This window comes from Indicator indicator, chromosome 14, assembly GCF_027791375.1.
Source record: "Indicator indicator isolate 239-I01 chromosome 14, UM_Iind_1.1, whole genome shotgun sequence".
In the NCBI taxonomy this organism is placed as follows: Eukaryota; Metazoa; Chordata; class Aves; order Piciformes; family Indicatoridae; genus Indicator; species Indicator indicator.
In genome coordinates, this window is record NC_072023.1 from 20990874 (window position 1) to 21010326 (window position 19453).

Consider the following 19453-nt stretch of genomic DNA (forward strand, 5'->3'; position numbering starts at 1 on the left):
ACATTTCATAATATAAAAATATATTACAAATCTGCTGAAATATTTACAAGCAATGTCCTATTATCTATATGCAACATTTTTGTCTCCATACAAAGACTAACAGGTTAGACACATCTCTATTTGTCAGTTAAAAAAATCCATGTCTCCTTGCTTATTAAGCAAGAAAATGATTTTACTTTCCTTTTCAAAGCCAACTTTGGTGCATAAAGGATTGAACTTCTAGATTTTTTTTTTCTTAAAAATACCATTTTCTTTACATCTAGAAAACATTAGGCCAAATAAAAAATAATAATAAAGAAAAAAGAACACTTTACAGTGAGTGGGGATCCTAAAAGGTTAAAAAAGTAAAGTAAAACACTCATAACACTAACTGCTTATAGTAGAGGTTTTTCAAAAACCATCCATTGATACAGATCACAAAAAAGCAGATCTCATCAACATACTACACTACTCCTGAAAAGGGGGTCAGACATACTGCAACACTCTCAATATCTTTAAACCGTACTATATGTATTCAGAGTCAACTGGAAAAGACAAGCATTCCATCAACATTTGTTTAAACATTATCATCCAACATATTTTAGGGATCTGCAAAAGGACAGATTACAAATGACAAATGATTACTATCCACCATACTCAGAGGGCAACAGGACAATCCCTTGGTAGTTGCTTTATTGTCTGGCCTGTGTTACATTTAGTTAACATCGATGAGTAGCCTAATAGCTTGTTAACAGTTCTCCTGGGAATTGTGAGTAAATGGTGATGGTTACTTTTTCTTTTCATCAAATATAAACTACTGTATTCACTAAAGAAAAAAGCAGCTTAAAGAAGCAATCATGCAAAGCCTTTTAGTTGTTCCACTAAGTTGCCAGAAGAGTGTTTGCTCAGTCTCCCACTGTACCATTCCATGAAAATGTGGATATACAGTAATATATATATATTAATATATTCCACAGAAGCATCAACTTCATTCACAGAATGTTTACACTAAGCATAAATATTTATCTAATGGAAAAAAAAAAAAAAGAAGAAAAAAAAAGATGGGATTTTACTAATGTGCAACTTTCTTTCTAAATCCATTGTCAGTGACTAAGACTGCAGGTGGCCCCAACTTGCTTGGTTTTTACCTCTTCAACCTCTTCTGTGGCATTGTTCTGTAAAAGAAGATAGTACAGTTTTACATAAAGACTCTGAGATGTCAATTTTAGTCAGGTAGAGTATACTGTGAAATCATGGCTATACAAAATCTGCTTTTATTTCATTTGATTAAAACTGAAAGTCATTTTAAATTATCCAACATTAGCATACATTTCAGGTCATTGTTTCAAACTTTCTATTGGAATCATCATTTTAGCATGGCATTAATAGATAGACACTTTTTTCCCCTCACAAAGTTTTGGTCTTCAACGTTAATTCTTTGATCTCTCTTAGTTGGTCCCAAAGCTTATTTTTTAATCATACACTGGTCTTACACAGCTAAAAATCTAGCACAACCTTATGTAAGGAGACCTTAATTTTATTTGGGAGAGATAGAAAGGGTAGCTCATTTTTCACCAAAGACTTTATCTCAGAGATTATTACATTTTTACATTAACATCAAGATGATTACAAAGTCAGTGTTAAGAAACACACAATCCAATTTCCTCACATTATTATCTGTGAACATCAGTAATCCATACACTTTATTAAGTATTTTACATACTTATATTTACTAAGATAGCAGATGTAGTGTGATGATTTATTTTCGTATTGTAAATCAAGTTTTCACTGATTAATGAAATACACTGAATATTAAAGGTGAACTGAAATGCTTATCACATATGAAGAACTCGTATTAGTGTTCTAGTTACTCCTTTATGTTGAGTGACCTAGTGTCTAAAGGAAGAAACACAGGAATGCTGAACTTCTCTTACAGCAGAAAAAAAAAAAACTTTTCCCCCCAGCCTTTAAATACTTATCTTTGGATGGTCAAAACTTAAGAGTGAATTAAGCATTTCAGATTACCTTTAAAAACTGTACATTCAGAACTGTGGGTACTGACAATCAAGTGAGCACACTAAGAAATTGGGGAGGGGGTGGAAGGAAATTAGGAAATTATTAGAAACAAGATGGATTAAAAGCCAATCCAAAGTCCTAAAAACACAAGTGTAACTGCAGCTTAAAGACATGTACTGTCCCCTTTTGTCCCCCTCTAAGGATTCAGGTATTAAAAAATAACAGTACTTGTATCCAAGTACAGGTTTCAAGGTAATACTTGCATGTATTACAGTTGAATATAAAATATGTAAAGATAAATTTGGACTTTAAAAAAATTGGTATACAAACCAGTATGTGATCTTAACAGAAGTGATCTTTCAGGATTCCACTGTATGTACCTCCTTTACTAGAATTTCTGTACACCAAGCACAAAAAAGTAAAATACACTTGGTAAATACACACATTCCCCGTTTCTCAGTAACTAGAGTTCAGTTCAAGAAGTTAAGTAATTCTGAAACAACTTAAGACCTCAGAACTTAACTCCTGGACGCTGACAGTATGGAGGCTCCCTGCTCTGGTGTATAAACGTCTTATCAGTCTCGGGTTTCTAACGTCAAAAAGTTAAGTGAGGCTTAAGACTGTATTTAAGTAAAGGAAGTTTCAAAATAAGGACATTACCTGTATATGTTTGGGTCCAGAAGCAAGGCAGTATCTTTTGGTAGCTTTGATAAATGAACTACTTTAGTTTTTAACTGATGTCGCTCACTTTCATTTACCCACACATCAGGCAGACTATGAATAAATAAATAAAATAAAAATATTCAAAAAATATCAACTATTTTTCTTACCATAAAATTAATGTGGTAAACTAGTACACTTGAAGGGTGTTTTTTTTAAAGCAATCCTCACAACTGACCAGTTAGAAAGCACCTTCACTGAACTGAGGAAAAGACAGTCTATCTTTATATATCATAAAGTGCTCGGTGTGAAAAAGATGCTAAACAATTTGGAGTATTCCAGAGGAATACCAAACCAAACATACAATGACAACGGCAGCATATTCTCCATTTTAACAATTTAAAGTGAAAACTGATAGCAGGAAAGAAAAAAAGTGAATCTTTGAAAATACTTTATTTTACTACAGGCACTGAGCTCCAAATTGCACTAATTTTCTTGCTCACAGTTAAAAGTTTTCAGTGTTAAAAGGCTTCAGTTTTGCTAATTGTTTCATTATCTTGTCAGGAAATCCAGGCAATCATCACAACAAAGTTTGGCTATCTAACAGTTCTCATTTTGAGAGGGAATAGTAAGTCTTTACACATTGAAAGGAACTTCACAGCTGCTTGTGGCAAAACCCTGGGAAAGAGGGCTGGAGATGTTTTGCACTTTAACTCTTTGCAACATGCCACCTTTAGAGTGCCTGGTATTATTGCTTTTTTACTGAAAGCATACTGGGCTTTAAGGCATTGCTGAGGTTATCAGGAAACACACTGCTCAGAGAGGCACTGGGCTTGCTGAGGTCATCAGCATCTTACTGAAAACCTGCTTTCTTGCCTCCTCCCAAAAATTAACATTGACCAAGACTATGCAGAGGAAACAGGTGATCCATTTCACCTCCACTACTGGTAAAAAAAAAAAAAAAAAAAAAATTCTCAAAAAGGCAAAGAATCACCCAAAGCCAACAACTCCTTGAGAATATTTTCAGTCATTTGGGGGTTTGTTTTTTTGTTGGTGCTTGGTTTGTTTTTTTCCCTTTGTTACATGACATAGGAGTCAAAAATTAATTTCAGGATGGGGAAAAGAGTTAAGAATTAAGAATTCTAACATTTTGAAACAAGTTTCAAATGGAGAAACTCAACATTTAAGACAATCTAGATAAAGCAGCTCTTTCTCCCACCGAAACTATAAGCAATTTAACAGACTTCTGCAAATTATTAAACTGAATTAATTTTTCAGCAATGGAAGTTGGGTACTCTTCAAATTTGATCTTTTAACCCAAAAAATTAAATGAAGCAGAGAGTGTCCATCTCCAGTAGGAAAAGAAGTTTCGCCAGTGATACTTTTCCCTCCTAACATAAAGGTGAAAGAAAAAAAGGAGGGTGTGGGGAAGCTCACATTCAGGAGGCAATCCATCTATCTACTAAGATATGGAAGGTGAAAGATATCGTAAGACGAGTATTTACTTTTGTTGAAAAAAGTCCTTAATGCTAACTTGGAGCAGTGTTACAGTTTCTCAACACGATTCAGAGTAGAAAATGTTTCTAAAGCGTGAGTATATTCACTGTTTACGAAAAGTTGGATGGCATTTGCCGTGGCACCTTGCATTATTTGTTCTTAACTGCAGTAATCAAATGGAATTGAATCTACTGAATGCTAAATAATCCAAAACTACATCATTCAGTGCAGAAAAATATACCACCTACCTAACCCAATTATGATGTAAGAAACATCAGTATAAACCAACTTTTTCCTTCTACCTCACCAACCAAATCTGCATTCACCTGGGGACACCTTAACAGCACTGAATAACTTATCTTCTCCAATGCAGAGATGCTAATACTGTATTCATCTGCATGAGCAAAAATCTCATTTGACTGTATTGGAATGAAAAGCACTTAGTTTTGTTTTTTGTTTTTTTTTTTTTCCCCACTTCCTTTTCACGTACCCAGGGTATTGTATGTTTCTTTTAAATTCTTAAAATGCAATTAACTGTCTTCATCTCTGAAATAGTTTAATAATGTCAGCATGATGCTACATATAGTATTACCAGCTGTTTTAAAGGGAAGCAAAAAACCCTACATTCTTTACTAGAATACTGTAGTTATTACCTCCCAGGTCAAATAGAAACTTGCAGTATACAAGTGCTGCTATGAGCAAAAGCTGCAGACCCTTTAACATTGCACTGAAACGCCAAACACTTCTCTAGATAACCTAGCAGCAAACCCACTCCTCTGCAAATAAAAGTTGTAATAGAGTCATGCTGCCAAGTTCATACTACTACACGACTAATTTGGGGCGCTAAAAACTGGGTAATTTAAACCACCAAAGCAAAGGTAAATTTCTGTTATGCTAAAGCTTTGAATCACCATCCCACTCAATCACTTAAAAGCAGCACTGAACCTAAAAGATCCTCTTGTTCTAAAAGTTAATTGCACAAATTATGATTATTTCATCTGAAACTCAGATATCCTTACCTAATGAATTCCACCAATTTAAAGCTATTTTCTTCTTTTTAAGAGAAAGTCTATAAACCTGCATATCTTATCTATTTATGCAGCTATCCACCTTAGCATGAACTGTCTCATTTACTTTCATTTGTATGCAGCGAATATGGATCCAAGAAATTAATTTTATTATAATTATTTTTAAAATAAAAAGTAGTTAATTGCCTTAAAAGGTGTGGAGAACATGAAAGATACAGCTACTGTCCCCTAAAACTGCTCTGCCTACTGCCTCTCCTACAGTATAGTGGAAAACATTTCTCCATTTAATTAAAATCAAAATACTTACAAAAACTCTATTCTGTGTCAGAACAAAGATGAGACTTCAGCTATTTCAAAGCAGATAAATTATTTCTAAAGTACACTTACTACTTCGTATCTCACCAGCCTATCCAAGGGCAGTACCTTCATCCTGCATTATAGACAGCTGATCATTTGGAACAAGGCAGAACTTTGAATAACCAATAGAAAACAAGCAGCCAAGCATGCTGGAAGAGTATTCCAAGCTTCAATAGGTGAACCCAAAGAAGCAACAATATGAGATGGATACCTTAAAGGGCCAAATGTGGTTATTATACTGTTAAATCTTGGCTCTTAGGCAAAGATTCTTGTAGTTCTGCTTTTACACTAATGATTGTTCATTTTTCAGTACTTAGAAGTATTTTAGGATCACAAAGCATCAGTGGGTAAACCAAAGTTGTCTCAGTGATGAGTTTCCTTATGCATATGGCTGGTAAAACCAACCTGAACTCCCCATTCAATAATTAGAGAACCTTGTCATCAACACCCATAATGACAAAACACATCAAAAACACAGCTTCAAGTTTACCTGAACTTATATCAGAGCCTAAAGACTTCAGAGTCAAAGTGAAAATCAATTAAAATACTGCTTTTCCTTTTTTAACTTCAAAATTATTTTCTAAGAAGTATTTTTCAAAGCATGAACTTTTAATATTCAAAAGTATAACATCATTTAGTGATAGACAGTTTAGGAACCTCATCGTAATTTCTTCCCCATTTAAATTCTATATATGACTGCCAATATACTCACATGTCCTCTGGTGTCCAATGAAGCAAGAGTTTTATTTTTCCAGAATCTTCTTTCCTTTTAGCTATTACCTGACAATAATTACATAAACCATAATTAAAACTAATTCTGCAGACTTTTTTTTTGTTGTCCTAAGAAGCAAATTCTTTTACTCTGTAGAAGTTGTATTAATTCTATAGACAAACAGAACATACATATCACTACTAAAACCATTTTTGGTAATGTATAATATTTTTCTTTAAACCTTTGTCTACTGAGCAGTCCCTGAAAATTAATAATAATTAAAAAGGAAAAGTGGCATCCTATAAGTAGCCTTCCTCTCTTTTAAAAAAATTTCCAATTTTTAAGCATCTACTCCAAAACCTTGGAATGTGCATTCCTCTACAAAAATGTTCATGTTTTTCCACAAGATATTTATGGAAGTTGCAAGAAAACGATGGCTCAATTGTAGGATGGCATAAGAACAAAATCTTCTCTCAAATGCTTGTACATATGAACACATCATATGCATAATGGTGGAGTAGATATCCATCAGCAGCCTCTGGAGGACCCCACGCTGGAGCAGGTGGATGTGCCCAAAGGAGGCTGTGATCACATGGAGAATCTGCATTGAAGCAGGTTCCTGTCAGGACCTGTGGACCCATGGAGGGAGAAGACCACGCTGGAGAAGGTTTGCTGGCAGGACCTGGTACCCCCCCAAGGCTGGACCACTGTGTTCCTCAGGGGACTACACCCTGTGGAAAGGATCTATGTTGGAGTGGTTTGTGAAGAACTGCAAGCTATGAGAAGGGCTGACACTGGAGACGTTCAAGGACTCTACACTGGAGCAGGGGAATTGTGAAGACAAAGGAGCAGCAAAGACCACATCTGATAGACTGATGACAGCTTTATGGTCAGGTTTGCAGAACTTACAACTGAAATGGAAGAAATCTAGCTTGTCTGCAATAACGATGCTTTGTAAAGAGCTTGAGTCCATTTATGTTTTTCATTTAAAAAGATAATTCAGCCAGGAGATATATGCTTTAAACTGCTTTATTTGGAAAAACAAAAAAAACCAAAACCTCTTACTATATTCTCTAAATCTCATGCACTGTCCCAGAAACAAAAGGGGAATTTAATTTGATTTTTTTTTCTGAAGGAAACATGCATCAGAAGTTGTTTCAAATCAGAAATGAAGTTCTGCTGACCTCTTCTGGAAAACCAGAAAATGTCACCTTACAAATTGGTATGCATCCTTATTAATTCACTGTGTTTCAAAGTTTTAAGATTCCAGAACACAGGTAACATGTGACTGCTGAGCTAAAGTATCTAAAAAAGCTAAAGCCAGCGAAGAACAGTTTCTAATTCAGATTTTTTTAGACAACAAAATCTAGCTATTTCAAAAAGCTGGAGGAGAGGGGCAAAGGACATGATAACCTATAAGATACAATTTTTCATTATTGCAGCATCAATTAGGTTAGATGGAAATGCCTGACTTTTGCACCTGACAATTCAAACAAAAAACCCAACACAATAATTGGGCTCCAATTAAAAGGAAAAAAAAAAGTCAAAGATGAATTCTGGAAGGCAAAGACATTTCTTCAAAAAAGATCTTATTGATTGCATTCTAGAAATTTCTACATCTAAAGAAATTGGTGGGGTTTTAAACAAATTATATATATGTTTCTATATATATGCATATATATATTATATATAAAAATATATAAGCACAAATACACACAAAAGAAGTGCCTTATCATAGGAGATGAAAGGTATCTACAGTGACTGCTTAGAGATTCTTAAAATTAATTTTTCACTAGAATATCCATCCTGCAAAATACTGCATTGTGCTGACAGTATTCTTACACTGCAGAAAAAAAACCACCTGCAGTATTTATGTCAGTTTTCAAATAGCAAGACAATTTATCTTCATATTTTCCTATTTCAAATTAATGCCCCTGATAATTACACCTTTTTTTCCCTTGTCTGCAGGTGGACCACACTAATCATATTATTTAAGCCAGTCACCATTCAATGTCCTGGTGCTTGTAATTTAGGGAAAATGTTTGCATCTGAAGTGACCGTTAGCTCAATACAACAGCATATTGTTCTTATTGACTTCTATTCTACCTTTTCTTTTTAAAGCAGATTTGAGGCTGATGCTCATCAACACAGCTGATGTCCACCATAAACCCACACAAGTGCATAGCACACCACAAAGGCAGTGAAGTGCAGCATAAGGCTTAGGAACCTCAGAGCATTTCTCCCACTGGTACCACCTCTCCCACACTGAGGTCCATGCAATTTCACATCTAATCAATGCCCTACCATCTAGTGACACATGCATGATAAGCTAAAAGGATTTTCACCACTTCCTCCAAGTTATTTTAAGGCCGTTTTAGAGAACATTCCTCCCTCTAATTCCACCTCCTAATGATTTTTTCCAATATCCAGAGGTGAACTTCCACAACTAAGTAGTCTGGACAACTTTTTAGATTAAAGCAAGACGTGAATTGAAAGAGAATTTCCTTTTTCTCACAGCACTGTAAAATGCACGTTGGCCAGGAAAACTAGAATGAGACTTAAATACAGTAAAAGCTAAGCCATCTGCAAATCTTCACTTGCAGCTAGTGCTCAATGCACGTAATCATTGGAGAAAAACGTCTAATAGAGGCCACAAACTCAGCCTTATGGAACAGGCTGAAATAAGTTTCCTGCATATAAACTAATCCTTTATTAATGGAAAGAGACTGACAGTTCAGTAGCTTGAATTGTATTAAGGTTAAGCCATACCTGAAGACACAGCAGTTAGTATTCTTTCCCTGGACTGCAGTTCATGCTGCACTAGTCTGCCAATTTACAAAGTACTCCCCTCTCATTTCATCCCATCTCTTACTTCTTTTCTTCACCAGAGTCTCTACCAATGCGCTCATATGTCCCAATCTGGTTAAGAAAACTCGAGGTAATACAGCTTTTTGATCTTCTAATCCCTACCCCCAAATGCAGTCCTTTGCCCATTTTGAGCTTTTCTAAATTAATACTAATGTTCAGCCTAACCAAAGACAAATGAAATTAACAAATCAGGACAGCGAAACAGGACTGAAAACCAGTTCCCCAACTGGTATTTGCAACCTCCCAGCAATTCACTGACATTTTGGTGGTAAATTTATTGAAAGAAAAAAAGGGGGACAACGCTTTTATTTAAGATTATACCTTTCACACTGAAACAAAAGGACACGAATTTCTGATCATCATCTTTAGGATTCAATTACACAATTACCTTCATGATGAATTTGCAGTTGCTTGAAAATATATAGAGATGCCATCTGAACTGCATTCTTACTTAGAACATCTAACCAATTTTTTCTGCAACATATATCTGCTGTTAGGTCATTCCCCAAGTACCAGACAGTAAAAGTTGCAAGCTATTAATTTGTAAACTAAACCAACCACTAACACTACTTTCAAAAAGTTAATTTGCTAACCGAAAAGGACGGATAACAATGTGAAATACCCAGTATTACTTATTTCTGAATAAATGGCTACATCATCAAAACAGAAAACTTTCTGAAGTATTAGATTTTTCAGAAACAAACAGAATGCATAATATATATACTTACAGTACTGTGAAATACAACACTGTGGCCTTTTCCTAAACTTTCTATATGTGCTGAGAGGTTAAAGCAGATGGCTCGATGTCTTATAGCATCCAGTGTTTGTGCATCAAAGAAGTCATGAGGTCTTGCTAGAAAGAAAGAAAACAAGGAGGAAAAGAGATCATTAGTGTTCAACACACTGAAAGGATTCAAACACATGCAAGCATGTAAGTCTGAAGTGGCATTAGTGAATCATTTATCATCATGACAACAGAATTACTTTATCAAAGCACTGTAAACAGTAATTGGAGAGAAAGAGTGGTGGGGATTGGAAAAGACCTCTGGGAACCATTCTAGTCCAAGTTCCCTACTAAAGCAGGTTCGCATATCTCAGGTTGCACAGGAATGTGTCTAGGTGGGTTTTTGAAGGCTCCAGAGGAGACTCCACGGTCTCTCTGGGCAGCCTGATCCAGTGCTCTGTCACTCTGTAGGTAAAAAGGTTTTCCTTAGGTTTAGGTGAAACTTCCTGTGTTCCAGTTTGTGCCCACGGTTTTATCACTGGACACCACTGAAAAGAGACTGGACCCCACCCTCTTGACACTCATCCTTTAAATATTTATAAGCAAGAGCTGTAGATATTTACAAGCTGTGCCAAGAGGGCTACAATTTGTTCAAGTTAGGTCAAAACATACTCATTGTAGATGAAATAAGCTATTTTCACAAACAATTACACTTGCTCAGTTTTAAATTTCAAGTGAATTCTATTCTTTCTTAATCTTCAAAATTAAGAATTCATTAATTTCGCTGAGTGCCCCTGGGAACATCCACTGCAAGAATCTCTTTCAAAAAAAATAATTCAAAAAGTCCCATTTAACCCAGAACTCATTAGTAAATGTGAGTTCTAATTGAATGCAAAACCAGTCCAGTCCAATTATGGTGTTTATAGGAATCTAACTGGCCAAGTCATCCTGCAGCATAGTCAAAAGTTCCAATGTTACTGCTGTGACTTTAAAAAAAGCAGTATTAAAGTACTTCAGAACATGACAGTGCATATAATAAACATCTTAAAAGCAGAATTATACCTACACCTTATTTCTTAACTTTATTAAAACCATCCTTCTCTGATCTAATTTATAATCACTTAAAAGCCCAGCTACATGCAGTGGATACTGAGATGCTGCAAAGAGACCAACAATAGCACTGAAAACAAAATGGCTTGGTGCTGCAGTGGAACACAAAACTAAAGATTATGAAACAATTATTGTGAATACACTGAAAACATTAGTTTCCCATTAAATTTTTCATCTCCAAGGAGTAATAATGCTGGAGAAACTCCACAATGCTAGATGTGTTTCTATGTACAAGTCCTTTGTTAGTAAACAGATTATTTTCTAGCCAAGAAGCACCAACTGCATCACACTTCAATTTATAATGAGTAAAATGCAAATTAACATTCATCTGATAGTCTAAAAGCCATCTAAAGCCAGCAGGCACTAATAAAGCACTTTTCCTGTTAGAAAAGGACTTTTATAGTTAAGCATTTCTTGAATAATAAGAACATCATTTAATTCTGATTCAGAGCATAAAGAAAGCCTATCAATGCTGCACTAAAAACACTAACCAAAAATAACTGCTACTAGGCACATACTTGCACACTCTTAGAAATAATACACCCACTTAAAATACTTCATATAGTCCAGTGGTAAAATCACATGAGCAAATAAGGTATGAACAAAAGCATTCAGATTTCCTAAGCCTTGAGAGCAGTAATTCTCAAGACAACACACTGAAATGAAGAGTTTATATTGGATCATCAGGTACATATCATCCTGTCATCTGCAAAAAAGCCATTTGAAATTCTGTTGTCTTCATTTAAAACAACTTCTAGATTCCTTTCCACTGAGATTATCTGTCCATTATTTCAAAACCTCCAAATTCCACTTAAAGCTAGTATTTGCTATGCTCCTGGAAGCAACTGTTGTTAAGCATTCATCTGTACTTTATGTTCTGTCCTTATTCTATCTCGGCTGGATACTGCCAATTAGGCAATCACCTCGATACAATGTTTTCTTGCTGCAAGTGGTAACCCTACCACCGCAGCTCATGCTGCAGGTGGTCAGTGATGCAAGCATGTAAGTATTTTATAAATAAACGTAAAGGAGGAAGGAAAGGGGGTGGGAAGGAAAGGCGGTGGAAAGGAAAAGATGACCCCACATTTTTGGGTTTGGTTTCATACTGCAAGTCTTTTCAGGCTTCACTGGATAACGTTCAACAGCTGCAGAAGAAAGGCCACAATTTGTCAAAGGTGTATGAGTAGTTTTATTTACTCCTTATTGACTCTTAATGCTGTATCTTCTAGGTGTATTAAATCTATTCCCTCAACGTTATTTTCCAAGTACGGTATCTCCCGTCATGTTTAAGACAAGTTTCAAGTAAACATCAATTACTTAACAAATTAAAATCTTCATACCATTAGCCTACTGAATGAAATTCCAAGTCTCCTGTGAGTACCAGTCACACTGTACATTCTATGAACACTAGGTTTCCTTATCTTCCCTACTCAATGTTTATTGGTAACTACGGCGTCATCTTCATTATGGGAAAAACAATTGACAATACCATAAATGTAATACAAAATTCTTTGCAATAGCTTCAGAAGAGCAAATCTATGACCTGTTCTAGAGACACACACTTTTATAGCGTTTGGCTTTATACCTTTAAATTGCAGACTACATTGATCAGAGAATAAGGCTATCCAGAAGAGAAAGAAAACTACTAACTGTCATCTTGAATTCACACAAAATCACAGAATGTTAGGGGCTGGAAGGGACCTCGAAAGATCATCCCAGTCCAACCCCCTTGCCAGAACAGGATCGCCTATACCAGATCACACGGCAACATATCCAGGCGGGTCCTGAATATCTCCAGAGAGGGAGACTCCACAAGACCCTGGGCAGCCTGTTCCAGTGTTCTGTCACCCTCACAGTGAAGAAATGTTTCCTCATGTTCACACGGAACTTCCCACACGTCACCTTCCACCCATTGCCCTTTGTTCTGTCATTGGCCATCATCAAGATGTATATGCCAAATCAGAGAGTCTCTATAGCACCACTAATGTAATCAGCTATAAAGGTGTTCATAGTAAAACATGATTCCATCATAAAAGTACCAACTACCAAACTTAAAAGGGTAACATACCATTTATGGATAGGAATAATTAAAAAAAAAGTAGAACAGTGAAAAAACAGCAAAATGTTATGAAACAAAAAAAAAATAAATTTTACAAGTAAGAATTCTTCTTATAGTTTAAAGGATCACATTTTTGACAAATATAAAGTCACAGTACAGTTTTCTCTTTATTCATGCATTGATGCCTCTCAGAAGGGTGTTAACCTTCAGATATGAAACAGAGAAACCAAATCCATTGATTTGCTGTATTTAAACTAAGAATTCAGACATGAGGATTCTTCAATAGCAGCACAAATTAGCAATCAGTTGTTAACATATATTTAGAAAGCCACAACCTACAAAAAAGCCAGGGTCTAACCATCAATGAGGAAGATCTCACACTACCAAATAGTATCTTGTTTTACACCCAGTTCTTCTGACCCAACCTGCAGAGACCCTGGTCCATGTGTTCCAACAACACTCCCTTTGGACACTTAAAACATCTAAATATACATCTGTGTTCCTAGCTTTATATATTGTAGACTGAAAATGTTGTTGTTTTTTTACTTTGCCTTCTTAGATAAGGGTCCTTGCTGTCCATCACACCCACTTTTATTGTAAAGACAAGCTTGCACACACAGTCTGTTCTTTAATTAAAGGTAAAACTTAGTTATTGAAAGACAAGCAAAGTTGTGACAGCCCTTTGTTGAGTCCACCTAATCAACAATAAGCCTCACAAAGTTTTAAAGAAAAGCTACCAATACTTTGCCTTTTCAGAAAATGACATCAACTTTGGATACATATCTGGGTCACATACCCTCTGGAGAAATACATTACAGAAGTCAGTTCCCAACTCAGTTAGAGATGATTTTTGCCTTAAGGCATAACTCAGCAGCCAGCACTGCATTTTCTCAAGAGGTAAAGAAGACAAATTGCTCAGGCAGCTGTCATTTTCCTTCCTGTGTCACACTTGATCAAGACAGTAGGACCAATCAAGTACTACAGTCTGATCTTGAGCATTTCCATAACTTTTACTACTTACATTTCTTTGCCATAGATTCATTTAAGAATTAGTAGCAAATCATCACAACTAGAACATCATAGCAGATAATTTGAAGTTTTAACTATGAAGCTCCTGACCTGAAACTTCTAAGTCAATAATGTTAATCAACTTCTAACAAAATGCCAACCTGAAAAAGTACTTCTGCATATGCTGAGGGGAAAAAATGAATTAAGATGCATTAAATCAGCCATGTAACAAAATCAATATGGACAAAGAAGCTAAAATGCAACTCAGGAATCTCCGAGAGTGAAAATTTTGAAGTGACCAGTCTTAGACATCTATATTTCATGTGAGTAAAACAGTCAACAAATCAAGAAAATCCTTTAGGAACTTGCAACTATTTCAAGTAAATCTCTCTTTCATTACATCTAAGATGAACCAAAAGGATAATGCAAAGTGAACATAAAAATCTTCACTGACGAACCTTCCCTTTTGAGCCTTCACATTTCCATGGACTGCTAGAGTCAAAGGGAAAGCTCTTTGAAAGTAAAATTCTGGAAAGAACAAAAGAGCTTTTTACCTTCTTTGAATGTTTAATCAGTGTCAAAATCAGAGGAATTACTGAAGTTTAAACTTTTAGGATGCTGAATTATAAAATCTGCTCACATTGCAAGAATACCCAAGCATTTAGAAAAAAATAATAAAAGGGAAAAAATTTTCAAAATCACCATGCCTAAAGTTAACAGCTGTTCCTCTCAGAGCTGGGGAACTGAGATGCTTAGTTGTCACATAGTATGGAAGAAAGACACAGGAAAATACACTTTACAGAATTCTAGGCGATTCTTTAACTTTCCAGGACAGGCATTCTTTCCCTTCAAGGCAGAAAAATGACCACTGCTTCACAATTTTCAGTTGCTTAAAACATAGGTGAGGTATTAAGAATAATCACAATAGTGATATAAATCACCTCAGGCAACTACTATGTACATTCATTGTTGCAGTACTATTTGAATAATTGGTAACTGTTACTCCTTTACAGGAACAGAAAGATCAATATAGGAAAGCTTTCTGCCACAAAAGAGTTCTGGAAAAGTAAGACTTTAAGTGCTGACCCAATGAAGTAATACAAAGCCTACTGCCTGCTAGGAGATAGGACTGAAATGATTGCCTGCTTGTGAAGAGAGTTTGATTTCTGTGGGCAGTATGACATAAAACAGGTTCAGTGGTTCATGGGAAAAAAAAAAAGCATCTTGCGCTTTTCTCTAATACTATAAAGCTAACTTTACACAACAGGTCAAGACTAATGCACTTTTTTTTTTTTTTCAGTTGTTGACATTCCAGCAGGAAAAATTAAAAAAAAAAAATCTAAATTACTTTCCAGATGTCTCTGCTCTAAAATGAAACTGCCACAATAACAGATCTTAACTAGCAAATCACTTCAGAATTGTATGGTGGCATCCAAAGCAATTATAAAGCAAAAGCTACATTTTTTAACAATTTCCTAGCTTTTCCTAATCATTATTGTACATTGGAATCTTTACATAAATTTGACATGGTTATTAGTCTGATTCTATTACAACTCAGGAATCAAACAACGGCATCAAAATGGACTAGAAAAGCTACTGGGTAAATGGTTACTACTTGCTAGAGAGAAATCTCACATTAAATGCCAAATCATACTTCTCATCAGATCGGTTCATAGAAATTAACAAACATTACTGTGCAAAGAAAGATTAAAACAAACAAAACACAGCAAGTGGAATCTGCCCAAAATTATCACTTGGTTAAGCTCATGAAACTGTCATCAAGCTAATGAAATGTTGTGCTCAAAAGACAGCTTATGTAATATGCATTTCTCTCTGTTTTATATGAATCTGCAATCTCCATCTGCAGCACCAAACTTCAGATCTCATCATCACTAAACAGAACATTTTCCAACAGTGATACAGTTAGCAAACAAAAAGTGACTCCAAAACAAAAAACATCTTTAAATTGTAAATGCAAACTATGACTCAGAGATGCTTTGCCCTAAGAAATGAACACAAACAGAATCTAGAATTGCTCTCCTTCTGTCATAAGGGATGGTGAGACTATAATGCTAATGATTATCAACCTTACCAGATACATCTGCTGAGAAACAACCACATGGAAGAGGAACTTCCTATCCAAGTCCAAACATTCAAGAGCTTCTGCTTCTGGAAACACTTACGTAATGATCGTCGTCTCTTGTTTTTTAACTTTCTTCTTTTATTCATTCCAGCTTTAGATGGAGATTCCTCTTTGGCCTTGGGCTGGCTGGCAACTTTTGAAGAGTTCTGCTGGCTGAAGTGTGTGGGCACATGACGGGCAAGTCCTCCCTGAGATGCAAAGCTGGCATTGCACCCACCAACTACACACTAATGAGAGAAGAAAACAGAACACCACTATCAGCATACTACATGCACCCATTTACAAGAGTCTGACATCTTTCAGTTTCCCTTTTCTGGCTCAACCTTCAACACTAAAAGGAAGACAAATTTTTAACAATCATGCAATTCTTACAAAAGAAAAATAGAAACATCATCTGAAATAAATTTCTGTCAGAACTTTGTAACTCTCAATTATTCCATGGTATGATCATCTCTCTGCTATATTACATTCTATCATCTTGTGTAGCATAAAACCAGACAATGCACTGACAAACTCTTCCTAAATAAATGCTTCTGAAGATTTTTCCCCTTCACAGATCCACATTCTCTTGCCTTTCACTGCAATTCTGGATTTGTCAACAGCTCTCTAATAATTTCATAAACAGTAACATTCTCTACTGTTCTCCTTTCTTGTGACAAACCAGAAAAGAAAAAAAATATACTCTAACCCACATTAAATTTCTGACAGCTTAATGCTTTGGGTAAATGCTAAATAAAGTCACTAAATTGTCAACTTGCAGTTCTGTGTAAAACTTCAACTTCAGTAATTTAAATGTTATTTTAACAATTATTTATTTGGGAATGCTACTACCGCTTCAGACGTACTTAAGAAAGTCCTTAAAGAAAATGACCTCTCTTTCTCAAAATAATCAAAGATCCAACTACAATTAAGCAAACACCACAGAAATCACAATGTAGATGTGACTAAGCCAGTAGTGACTACAATAATTTTGGCATTTTTATAAGTATTTGGTTTGTATTTGAATTATTTTGTTTATGAGTACTTATATTGTTGAGGAATGAGGCACAAACCTCTTCTCTCATGCTCTGGGCTTACAAGGGTAATAGAATGATAGAAGCACAGAACGCCTTCAGTTGGAAGGGACCTTAGAGATCATCTCCTCCAACATCCCAGACATGGGCATGGATGCCTTTCAACTAGATTTGGCTGCTCAAGCCCTCATCCAGCCCGGCCTTGAACACCCCCAGAGCAGAGATATCCACAATCTCCCTGGGGCAACCTATTACAGAGTCTCACCACCCTCATACTGATGATCTTCTTCCCAAGATCCAGTCTACTCTCCCTCAGCTTAAAACCATTTCCTCATCTTGCTGCTAGACACTCCAATCTTCCTGTAGGATCCTGTCAAGTATTGGAAGGCAGCTCTAAGGTCCCCCTGGAGTCTTCTCTACTTTGAACACCCCCAGCTCCCTCAGCCTATCCTCACAGCAGAGGTGCTCTAGCCCTTAGATCATCTTTGTGGCACTCCTTTGGACTCACTCTGTCCTTCTTATGATGGGGACATCAGAACTGGATGCGGTATTCAAGGTGTGGTCTCACAAGAACAGACTAACATAAAAGTCATTTTAAGATACACATTCCATCACTGGCTGCACTGAATTGTACATTTGCACAATCAGTTTTCCTTCTGATGCAGAAAATAGCAGCATGGCAAATGAGCTGATCAGCCAGTAGTTTAAAAAAAAAAAAAAATCAGCACCCTAAACCACTAGAAAGTTCTTCTTCCATATATGTTCTGCTCCTCCCCTTCTTTTTCTATCTTTCTCAGCTCCTTCATCTGTACTTCTCTTCTCTAGCACTTCCTTCCACAGCAAATGGATGAGGCAGCTCCAGCAGGAGTTCAGGAATAAGTGACACTGCAATTATGGATACAGTGGTCAGTTTTCTCTGAAGACTAAGGATGAATTTGAAATGCCTTACAGTGATCTATCCCAAGCCTGCACCTTTGACTGAAACACAAGAAAACAGCACTAGAACAGCACTTTGCATGTTTTGCTCCTAAAATTCAACTTTGCTGTTTTCCAACGGTGGCTGCAGAATTGGAAAGTCTGCTTCTACCTCATACCTAACAAATGGCTCTCCATCATCATCATAATTATATAGTGTCCGTGAAGACAAAAACCTTCATTAAGGTGCTCCTGACTTCAGCTTCTAGCTCCTTCTGATCCTACAAACACTGACATAAAAGCCCACAATAGCAATCCCTAAAGTTCAATTACAGTGAGAAATTAAAATTTCAGTTTCGCCGATGCCTTCAATCAATTAAAAATAACTTAAAGTCTTGTTCCAGTGCATGTGTTACCATATTCAAGTTTATTATTGTATATACCTTCAGAAAATAACATGAGCTTTGTATTAGGCACATTTTAAAGATTTTGTAAAACACAAGTACATAAGGCTTAATTAATTGTATTTCTTGTCAGATGGAAAACACTGTTTATGACTCACAGTGTCATAACTTGACTTGTCTACTTCTGTACAAAGAAAACAAATATAGATATTCTATAAAGATTATCTGCAGAAGATAGAACTCACTTTTCTTGCTCAGCCCAAGTTTTACTTTCTATACCCCCAAACCAACACCCTTACACCTTCAATATATGCAACTAGTAATTATCTCTTTTCAGTAAGTCATATTAAATATTTGCAGAAATCATTACATTCAGATATGGTGTAGTTTTGAGACTATCTGGACATGTCATCCAATTAATCAACAGGTAATATATTAAAGATGACAGAGAATAACTTCGTAGTAGACAGGAAATAGTAGAAGAGGAGAAAAATCTTACCTGTTTTTTCTTTTTTTTTTTCTCTCTAAAATAATATATCCAGCAATCCGTTACTAATGGGTAAAGTCTCTTCTCTCCAAAGATAAAGGAGCAGTTCAGGCTGTCACTTCAGGATCTCGGGACGGTAAGTCACACCAAATCGGCTTCCCACCAGATAATTAGACAGATCTAGAGGGCTTCTAATAAATCAAACTCTACTATTATGTACAACTTCAAACCAATCTCTTGATTTTTCCCCCAAAACCTAAATCTCAAAATTTTGCATTCCATTTTAGGTATGATAGATTGGGTCCGGATTGGTGGATATGTTACTTCAAGAGAAAATAAGTCAACAAGTAAGAAGTTTAATTTCTCCAGTGTACCCATACCCACCATTATTCATGGGCAGAAATGACCAGTGATTTTAACAAATAGGATATAAAAATATGTAGCAAAACAGGTTGGCTTTTTTCCTAAATGCA

The 19453-nt window shown here is 35.9% G+C and overlaps 1 protein-coding gene across 1 annotated transcript in view; it reads right to left on the minus strand.

Annotated features, from left to right (window-relative positions):
- Window positions 1-1133: 1133 nt before the first annotated feature.
- Window positions 1134-19453, minus strand: part of AEBP2 (AE binding protein 2) — a 46370-nt gene continuing 28050 nt past the window's right edge. The window contains exons 4-9 of the mRNA XM_054386711.1: window positions 16202-16388; window positions 9846-9970; window positions 6250-6317; window positions 2656-2769; window positions 2326-2392; window positions 1134-1154 (exon numbers count right to left, since the gene is read on the minus strand). Of these exons, the coding sequence (XP_054242686.1) occupies window positions 2338-2392; window positions 2656-2769; window positions 6250-6317; window positions 9846-9970; window positions 16202-16388 (549 nt within the window). The 3' untranslated portion in view covers window positions 1134-1154; window positions 2326-2337. The remainder of the gene's footprint in view (window positions 1155-2325; window positions 2393-2655; window positions 2770-6249; window positions 6318-9845; window positions 9971-16201; window positions 16389-19453) is intronic.